Source organism: Musca autumnalis, unplaced genomic scaffold, assembly GCF_047663935.1.
Source record: "Musca autumnalis isolate F117 unplaced genomic scaffold, ASM4766393v1 scaffold_5, whole genome shotgun sequence".
Classification (NCBI taxonomy): Eukaryota; Metazoa; Arthropoda; class Insecta; order Diptera; family Muscidae; genus Musca; species Musca autumnalis.
In genome coordinates, this window is record NW_027412088.1 from 25330623 (window position 1) to 25341476 (window position 10854).

The 10854-nt window shown below is 35.7% G+C and overlaps 1 protein-coding gene and 1 long non-coding RNA gene across 2 annotated transcripts; one reads left to right on the plus strand and one right to left on the minus strand.

The window, feature by feature from the left end:
• Nucleotides 1-515: 515 nt before the first annotated feature.
• Hsc70-5 (Heat shock protein 70 cognate 5) lies at nucleotides 516-7430 on the plus strand. The gene is made up of 6 exons (XM_073954894.1): nucleotides 516-840; nucleotides 985-1031; nucleotides 4330-4908; nucleotides 4973-6077; nucleotides 6148-6288; nucleotides 6356-7430. Exons 1-6 carry the CDS (start codon nucleotides 751-753, stop codon nucleotides 6440-6442), a joined length of 2049 nt encoding a protein of 682 aa, XP_073810995.1. The 5' UTR covers nucleotides 516-750; the 3' UTR covers nucleotides 6443-7430.
• On the minus strand, nucleotides 7344-10331 carry LOC141386433 (uncharacterized). The gene is made up of 2 exons (XR_012408376.1): nucleotides 10134-10331; nucleotides 7344-9977 (listed from the first exon to the last, which is right to left on the minus strand). It is a non-coding gene; the product is annotated as an uncharacterized lncRNA (long non-coding RNA).
• Nucleotides 10332-10854: the final 523 nt, after the last annotated feature.

Genomic DNA, 10854 nt, shown 5'->3' on the forward strand with positions numbered 1-10854 from the left:
CAGACCAAAAATTAATGACTTATAATCAAAGGTAATGCCTCTTTTAACTGGTAAGAGATAGGCAGGGTAATGCTTACCCTGCGTTTACAAATGACAGGACAGTTGACTTCATGTATTGGTTGTCAAAATCCCAAAACTTGCCTGTGTGACGTAGGCTTCCATACAACTGCGGAAACAGTTGTAAAATTATGAATGAAAATTCCGTTTACATATTTTGTTTTGTACATATTCCTTTGTTTTCAACACATCTGAATTATCATCTCACTTTTTTTCACAAAAATATCAAAAATTTGTCAAACCGGCTGTCTGTGAAAAAGTAATGGACAGCTGGGAGACAAACGACAAATGTATGTATGTGTTAGTAAATCAGAGTTGTATTTGAAGACAAACTGTCTGGTGTAAACGCCTAGTTAAACTCAACTTGCTTCCAAACGTCAATGTGTTGTCTGTAGCCCACTGTTCAATTTATTAAATTCGATTACCTCCCTTATTATCGATTTACTTATCGATTTTGTATTCTCGAAAAATCTGTCACCCTGTGACGTTTTTTGACATCTGACAGCTCTCTCTTGTTGGAACTTGATTACTTTTTCTTGAATTACCTATCGAAAAAAAACGTGTGTGCTCCGCGAAGCAACCTATTCCGAGATTATTTCACAGCAAAGAAGAAATATTCTTTTGTACAAAAAAAGTGAAAAAGTTTGTGTTTATTAATTGAAATTAATTAAATAACTAACAAAAGAACACAAAATGTTGCGCGCTACAAAATTCTTACCACGTTTGATTGGACAAAAACAGGCCAGTTTGGTTGCCGGAAAATATTCTAGCATTTTCGAAAATGTAAGTGCAAATATCAGATGAAAAAAACTATGGGCATTTCACAATATAAGAATTTGCCTTTTATATAATGACATAAATTTCGTAGTTAAAAATTGAAATCGACGAATTTAATTTATGATTTGTATTATATTTATTTAATTACAGCAATCCACAGCATTGAACAATGGAATTGCCGCTCAGTTGCGTCACAAGTAAGTGTAGTCTTCTAAGAAAAAAAAATCATTACACTTTCCACATACTGGTCCGGCCCGCATATTTTGTTAAATGAAGATGATGGCTCTTCTAAATGGAATGACTTATGTAACTATCTTGGGAAGTGTTAACAAAGACTATTCCCTTTGACCCACCATTTACCGGGGGGTCATGTGAGATTTAGCCCTGATATTTATTAATTACAGTAGAGTTTCAATGGAAACATGTAAAGTTGCGTCATACGACGTCATTATTTGAGGCCCTGTGAGGTTCTTCTTCTTTCTTATCATATGTCTGTATATGGCTGTCAATACATTTTCTATTTCACAACTATTTATTTTAATTTCTTTTAGTAATTTTCTTTAGTAATTTTGCAAAAAGCATAAATCTTTCTTTCGGAACATGTGTATGAATGAAGTGAGAGATTATATAAGACAAACAGCTGAGTACAATTTCCCAGTGGGAAAATGGAAGCAATGGTAAACGAGGAGGTAATGCATAAACACTATGATTTATTGATTCCAGAATACATTATTGTTAACACGGTGCATGTCCTAGGAAAATAATGCATTCCTTTTGTTTGCCTCAGTAATACATAATATAATGCATTCAATATAATTCATTTTTGGACACTATTTCCAGAATACATAATATAATTGATTATTTATTTAATTTATTCCCCCATAATAGATTAAAAATATGTATTTTTAAAAATATATATTTTAATTCAATTTTTTATTATTTTATATTTTATTATTTTTTTATTAGTAATAAACATAGTTTTATAAATATATGCACGTATTCCCAGAATACAAAAACAAAATCGAGTGTATTTCAACTGTCAATTCCTTTGCGTATACGTCAAATGAAAACTCATCCGAAATCCATTGGCTTTCATTTGACGTTTGAGCAATGGAATTGACAATTGAAATCGAGAGGATTTCTTAAATGTAAACCAACTATGAAACTGTCTTAATTTAGTCAGATGGAATGCCTTTTTAATATCTTTTTGAATTCTTTATCGTCATATCCTTCGCACGTTGACACTTCTGTAATAAATAATTTATATTAATATTTATGTTATAAAAGTATTTTATTTGCAAATGTTGAACAATTTTACTTACTTGTTTTCATTTGATGTATGCACTTGCACAACGTTTTTTTTTATTTGATATTAAACGCCTCCAACGTCGCTTTAAATACATTTAAAAAACGTACATCTTCACCGTCACACGAATGAAACAAAACTAAACAAATTTACAAACTTAAACAATGACGCGACATGAAGTCGTCCGAAAATAACGGGACACAGAATCAGGAAAAAAACAAACTATGAAACTACACATTCCATCATATACAGATTCTGGAATATAGACGGTAATCAATTTGTAAATTTCGTCAAAAGAAATTACCATTTCGCTTCAATTGGGATGAATAATATAATGCATCCTATAACAACAGTGTTATAATTAATTTTTGCTCAAATTGCATTCTTTTCTCGATTATTTTTGACAAATTCTATAATGTAAATCATATAATGCTATAAGTTATTTATTCTCAATGTAATGTATTCTCCATTTTCCCACTGGGTTACTTTGTGTTCACTTTAACTCTCTCGTTGTACACACACACCTAAACATAATAAATGCCGAATGAAAAATATGTGTACTTGACATCAGTCCAGCCAGCCAGCCAAACATCCAACATTACCATTCTCTTCACATGGCCTGATAACAATTTTCAAAATGTGTGAATTAGCAGCTGGAAATGATGTATTCTTTGGCAAACGTCATTGTAAATGTAAACATACTCCTTCTACTGGAGATAAGCATAGAAAGTGACCTTTAGACATGTAGTTTTATGTTTATTTCTAGGTGAATGTTTTCAAAACATGTCGACATATGATAATTATGGGTTTTTAGAGAGAAAATTGTCCCTTGTCAAGTCCTGTTAAGAAATTCCACCCGAATCGTTTTGAAAATTTCACCACATGTAGGGGGTTATCATGAACGGCAATTCCCCGTGAACTTTCTCCCTTAAGTTGCAACGGCGGAAAGACAAAACTTACGGGGAAATTTCATTCATGATAACTCCCATAGTTCATAGTGTCCCGATCACAACCATGTACATTTACTGAGCTAGGTCTTCAATATTCGAATTATTAATGTGTCTAAACACTGTTCCCATGAACCTATTAAAATGGAAAAGGGGAGACACAAAGAGTGCTTCCCAAACATAATTTTACTACGGATATTGTGCAACAGCACTTCTGTGATGGTTGGGTATAGAGTCATCGAAATTCCAAAAGCCATTTCCTGGAAATAAAAAAAAATCGACGATAATTGTCTCTTTGGTGGCTCCTAAAAATCGTTAAAGAATCCAAGCCTATTGTCCTCTTTAGTGGCTCCTAAAAATCTTTAAAAATCCACGTTTATTGTCCTCTTTGGTGTCTCCTAAAAATCTTTTAAGAATCCACGCTTATTGTCCTCTTTGGTGGCTACAAAAAGTCTTTAAAAAATACACACTTATTGTCCTTCTTGGTGGCTCCAAAAATCTTTAAAAAATACACGTTTACTGCCCTCTTTGGTGTCTCCTAAAAATCTTTTAAAAATACACGATTATTGCCCACTTTGGTGGCTCCTAAAAATTATTTAAAAAACCACGCTTATTGTCCTCTGTGGTGTCTCCTAAAAATCTTTGAAAAAATCCACGATTTACGTCCTCTTTTGTGACTCCTAAAAAATCATTAAAAAATCCGTTTATTGTTTGCTTTTTGTGTTTCCTAAAAATCTTTACAAAAATCAACGCTTATTGTCTTCTTTTGTGTCTCCTAAAATCTTTCAAAAGTACAAGCCTTTTTCCTCCATGGCGGCCCTTAAAAATCTTAAAAAAATCTACGCGTATCGTCCTTTCTGGTGGCTCCTAAAAATCTTTAAAAAAAATCCAAGCTTATTGCCTCTTTGGTGTCTCCTACAAATCTTTAAAGAATCCACGATTATTGTCTTTTTCGGTGTGTCCTAAAAATCCTTAAAAAAATCTTATTGTCCTCTTTAGTGGCTCCTGAAAATCTTAAAAAATCCACATGTATCGTCCTCTTTGGTTGCTCCTAAAAATCTTTAAAAAAATCTACGCTTATTGTCCTTCTAAAAATCTTTTAAAAATCCCAATCAGACATTCTTTTACTTTTCATCTAAACAAATTTTGCCTCCATCAAACCAAACCCCAATTTTATAAATCCCGAACTATTTTCATAATTATAATTTCCATCTCTTCCTCCCTCTCCACTTTCTCCTCTAGATCTGGTGAAGTCAAAGGAGCCGTTATTGGTATTGATTTGGGCACAACCAACTCCTGTGTTGCCGTTATGGAAGGTAAACAAGCTAAAGTAATTGAAAATGCCGAAGGTGCCCGTACCACACCATCTCATGTTGCCTTCACCAAGGATGGTGAACGTTTGGTTGGTATGCCAGCCAAGCGTCAAGCTGTTACCAATGCCCAAAACACCTTCTATGCCACCAAACGTTTGATTGGTCGTCGTTTTGATGATCCTGAAATTAAGAAAGATTTAAAGAATTTGTCCTACAAAGTTGTCAAGGCCTCCAACGGTGATGCCTGGGTACAATCTACCGATGGCAAAGTGTACTCACCCTCACAAATTGGTGCTTTCGTTTTGATGAAAATGAAGGAGACTGCTGAAGCCTATTTGAATACCCCCGTCAAGAATGCTGTTGTCACTGTACCCGCCTATTTCAACGATTCGCAACGTCAGGCCACCAAGGATGCTGGTCAAATTGCTGGTCTTAATGTGTTGCGTGTCATCAACGAACCCACTGCTGCTGCCTTGGCCTATGGCATGGACAAGACCGATGATAAGATGTAAGTTTGAAAGCTCGTCAAATATTTGAGATAATTTATTCATTGTTTAAATTTTCTATTTTAGTATTGCCGTCTACGATTTGGGTGGTGGTACTTTCGATATTTCCATTTTGGAAATCCAAAAGGGTGTCTTTGAAGTCAAGTCCACCAATGGTGACACCATGTTGGGTGGTGAAGATTTTGACAATGCCATTGTCAACTTCTTGGTCTCTGAATTCAAGAAGAGCAGCGGCATTGACATTACCAAGGATTCCATTGCCATGCAACGTTTGAAGGAAGCCGCCGAAAAGGCCAAGTGCGAATTGTCTTCCTCTCAACAAACAGACATTAACTTGCCCTACTTGACCATGGATGCCACTGGACCCCAACACATGAACTTGAAAATGACTCGCTCCCAATTGGAAGTTTTGGTCGGTGATCTTATCAAGCGCACCATTCAACCATGCCAAAAGGCTTTGTCCGATGCTGAAGTCAGCAAGTCCGACATTGGTGAAGTTTTGTTGGTCGGTGGCATGACTCGTATGCCAAAGGTACAACAAACTGTTCAAGAATTGTTCGGCCGTCAACCATCCCGCTCTGTGAATCCCGATGAAGCCGTTGCTGTAGGTGCTGCCGTTCAAGGTGGTGTCTTGGCTGGTGATGTTACTGATGTCTTGCTTTTGGATGTCACTCCCTTGTCTTTGGGTATTGAAACCTTGGGTGGTGTATTCACCCGTTTGATCAACCGCAACACCACCATCCCCACCAAGAAATCCCAAGTTTTCTCCACCGCTGCTGATGGTCAAACTCAAGTAGAAATTAAGGTACATCAAGGTGAACGTGAAATGGCTGCTGATAACAAGAAATTGGGTTCCTTCACATTGGTTGGTATTCCACCAGCTCCCCGTGGTGTGCCACAAATTGAGGTTGTCTTCGATATTGATGCCAACGGTATTGTACATGTCTCCGCCAAGGATAAGGGTACCGGCAAGGAACAACAAATTGTCATCCAATCCAGCGGTGGTCTCAGCAAGGATGAAATCGAAAACATGGTTAAGAAAGCCGAAGAAATGGCTGCTGAAGATAAGAAGAAACGTGAAATGGTTGAATTGGTCAATCAAGGTGAAAGCATTGTCCACGATACTGAAACCAAGATGGAAGAATTCAAGAGCCAGTTGCCTGCTGAAGAGGTAAGGAAGAAAATTTCAAAATGAACACACACAACTTTGAACTAATATTTATATTTATTTCTTTCCGTAGTGCGAAAAATTGAAGAAGGAAATTACTGAATTACGTGAATTGTTGGCCAACAAGGAAACCGCCGATCTTGAAGAAGTCCGTAAGGCCACCAGCAACTTGCAACAATCTTCCTTGAAACTCTTCGAAATGGCCTACAAAAAGGTAAAAAAAACTTAACTTTTATATCTCTTAAAACGAAAATATTGATTTTCATTTATTTCTTCAACAGATGGCTTCTGAACGCGAAAGCCAAAGTGGCAGCAGCTCATCGGAAGAATCAACCGGCGATGAAAAGAAGACCGAGGGCAAGAACTAAGTCTGACAACTTAGTTAAATGTCTTTTAATTTTATCTTAATTTTATATACGCATATTTAGTGTTATTATTTTTTGGACAATAAGTTATTTTCCTCACTACTCTAGGGCATACATTTGTTTTGTTTCTATTTAGCTGAGAAGAAGAAGAAGATAAAAAAAAATTAGCATCCATTTCTAGTCAATCCTCTGGGACAGCATAAAGTTTTTATTGTTTATTATGTTTGTCCACATCTTGTTGTTTACATCTCAAGATGTTGCGATCTGATTGAAGATGGAAGCAGCACCCTCTGCTTTTTTGCAGGGGGTGGTATACGCGTAATACGTTTCATACGTCATACCCTTTATAGATTTTACCTTAGTTCTAGTGTTTAGCGTAGGCCAAGAGCGTATTGCGCTTTAAATCCAATCCCCCTGTGTATATTTGAACAAATATGAAATGAATCACTTAACCGCACTAAACTAGAGTAGTAGACCTAAGACCGACCTCAACACCTCACTATTCCTTCCTTTACTCATACATCATTATTAGACACACTACTCTTTCAATAGATCAAAAGAACCATTAACCACCCAGTGTCCCTCTTTTTTTCTCCTCAATAATTTGTTCAGACTGTTAAGAATCAATTAAACGTTTGAAGAAGAAAACGATCGACTTTTTTGTACACAAATAATATTTCCATGAATTTGTATCAACTTTGTAACAGTTTATTTTTTCTAAATAGGTTATTGTTTCATCATATCTTGTTTTTTTTTGATAGCGCTAACAAACGACTACTATTCCTGTTGATAGAATGCCATTTACCAATTATTTCGGTAAGGTATTCAAGTTTTGAGTTTTTAATGTAAAAAAAAAAGAAAAGATGGATACTAAAACTAAAAGCAAGAAGAATAAACCAAAACATTTATTATAAATAATTACATTTAGTTTATTTACTACATACAAAAAACAAAAGAAAAACAAATAAAAACACAAACAACAAAACATAAATATATTGGAGTACTAATTTTTAATTAGTTTTTAAAGGGGATTTTTTTAAAGATTTTTAATTCAGCAAGGTTTGATTTGAAAGGATTTCGGGGACAGACAATAAACTTCGATTTTTTATGGGCAATAAAGGTGGAAGGCTTTTTTGGGACAACCAATGACAGTAAAAGTGGATTTTTTCAAGAGGATGGATTTTTAATTTAAATTCTTTTTAGAGACAACCAAATAAATTGTACAAATTGTTAAGTAAACGAACACACATTACGACAGTCCGATCTTTAACATTAACTCCCCTTGAGTTTTCTCACTTTCTGCCATAAGTTGAAGGAACAGAAAGACAAAACTCACGGAGAGTTTACATTCAAAATCGCCCTGAATAAATTAGGATTTTTAAAAGATTTTCGTGATGACCCAAAGAAGGCCAATCAATAACCGTGGACAATAAAAGTGGATTTGTTTAAAGGTTTTAGGTTGGTCTAAAGAGGACAGTAAACATGGTTATCTAAGACTTTTTGGGAACAACAAATGAGGACAATTAACGTGGATTTTAGATTTTAAAGGTTTTCGGAGAAAACCAAGGATTCATGAGGGCAACCAATTAAGACAATAAATGTGGATTTTCTTAAAGGTTTTTATTGTGATCTAAAGGGTAATAAACATGGATTTTCAGAGGCTTCTTGGGGACTACCAATGAGGACAATAAACAATGATATTTTAAAGATTTTTAGGGTGGTCAATACAGGCCTATAATTATTGATATTAAAGGCTTTTGGGGGACAACATATGATGCTTGCTATCTGCTGGTAGAATACTCGAAAACAGACCAAATTTCCCAGACAGGGAGACGGGACTAGCAAGTGAGCGTGATGAGTTCGTCGTATGAACCCTGAAGTACATTGTGGGCTATGGTTGAATTACTCTCGAATCCGGGAAACAAGGATGATAGAACGGCTGTTACTTTCAAAGGCGTGACAGTGACATATTCGAAGAGGTGCGCGTATTAGTTTAACCGACAGTTTCCATAGCCACCGAGAGTGATAGGACGAAGAAGAGCATGTTACGCCGTATAAGAGCCCTCCCAGTCGAGGAGAGTGATGTTGGAGAAGTCATCCGAAACCCGAAGTCATCCAATCATTGGACCCACATGGTATATCAATGGTAATGCTTAAGCAACTGGATGGACCTGGAGTATTAGCCACCCATATTGTATCAAAAGTACCAGGGCAGTTCAGGTGGTACTACTACTCCACCCTCATTATGAGAAACAGTTTCCAAGTTATCCAACATAAGAATGGATTTGGAAAATGCTTAGTACCACAACAGCATCATATTCACTAGAGTTGGGTAATCTAGTTCCTAGGTCCTTGTACTAGTTCCAAAACGTATGAAATGTAACGTGCGTTATTAAGTATACGTAGTTTGTTCAAAGAAAAAATGTGGGTCATTAGAATTGCGAAGTGAACGAGATAGTTCCATATACATAGTTCCTTTGGCACAACTCTAATATTCACACATGACAGTCATGGTAGAACAAGAAAAGGTAGCAGCAATACCCATCTGACTGAACTGAGCTGTAATGTTACTGTCAAATTCCATACGACATTTTGTATATTTATTTCTATGTTCGATGTATATTAGGGATATACATATATTTTTTGAAGAACAAATTTATTCATCAGAAAAAAACTATTTCCCATAAAGACTCCTTCATATCATTGACATGTAACCTCCTCCAGGTCCGAACGACATGCCACACACTAAAACACCGCTTATAGAGGCGGTACAATATTTGTTAATATGTGTGGTATTTTGTTAAACTTGAAAAGAATAAAGCCCTAATAAACATGTGATTTTTTGTTTTCAAAAGCAACAGCTTCTTTTTTTCAATGAATTACCAGCGACCCCAAACATGTTTGCAAGAATTCTACCTTCTGCGAGAAATTATGCATTTAGTGGAATGATATGGAAACATTCAAAATGAAAATCTAACGAGTTTTCATTCATGTTTTTCAAAATATTCAATCAAATGTGAAAAATTATTAGTTTTTTAAATTCCAATAATTTATAGACATTTCCTGATTTTGTTTACATATACGTTGACACTAACGTTACCCAGATAGCATTTAGAAGACTGTTTTGTCAAAAATCACATTGAGGAGTCTTTTTAGAGTCCTTTTGGAGATCAAAAATTGATTAAGTCGCTTGTGTGATCAGAAAGGGACTCGAAAGTGACTCCCTGTAATGATTAAAAAGAGTTCAATTTAAAATACAAAAACAAATGTGTAGCAATCACAAATAAATCATTGAGGTGTTTAAAATGTGACAATTTTTTGTTATTTATTGTCACATTTTGATCATCTGGATGTTGCGGGACGGGTATTAGACCGAGACAATTCAATTATTAAAAAAAATCCATCACCCTAAAGTGGTTACACTGTGTGGGAAATGGATTAGCTTTCTTGGCATTGAGGCGGAAGCGTGTTTCAGGAGCGACCCTTCGCTGCATCAGTCCAGGAAGGCGGCACAGAAGACAAACACAGACCAATGCATCTAAAATCCACCAAAAAACACAGATGAACTAAATTAATTCTGGTCAGAATATGTTTGTTTTGGTTTTCTTCACAAAAACAGCACTATTGTGAATGATCAAGCTGGTTGTATGCAAACACACATACAAATGCTTGGTTAAAACCAATGGGGACAAACCTTAAGGATGGATGGCCTAGCAGCAATCAGCTCATGTCGGGATGGGCATAATTATAAAAAAAATGCATCTTTTCCAGCTTATGTTTGTACGGGAAAAAAATAAATAAAATTTTCTTGTAGTTTGTTTATTTTTGCGGCCGGCAATATGGAGGCCACCTACACACACGCACATATTCCAACCGATAAAAAAAAAAAAAATGTTGAACAACGTAGAGATGGAATTGTGACGAAAGCCAGGTTTGCCTAATACCCCATGAAAACCTCCAGTTCTTGGTTTGATGAGGATGTGGGCAATTTTTAGTTGAGTTTCTTTCCGATTGTTGATCAAAATTTGTTTTGTTATGTAGGGAGACGAAAGTTCAATAAATGTATGTGGTGGTTGGCTGCACAAATGTTTTGATGTCAGCTGTCAACTTGAGTTTGCAGACCAGCTGTCAAATTCAACCGTACTAAACAGTACAGGGTAGCCCAAATAATTATAACTGCCAGCGCTGAATGCAAACGGTTGGTGTCATGGCGTTTGGCGTATGTTTAGAAAATGGGGGATTTTGAATTCATACGTTTGAAAGAAAGAGAAAAACGGTTGAAACTGATAATTTATTGGAAGAATGTCTGTTTGGGAAAATGCACCTATAAAAGGTAAAAATGAAGAGTAATCATCCATATTTAAAGTGGAATTTTCTGAGTGCGGACGTAAATGTTGTGCTATTGTTGGCTATAA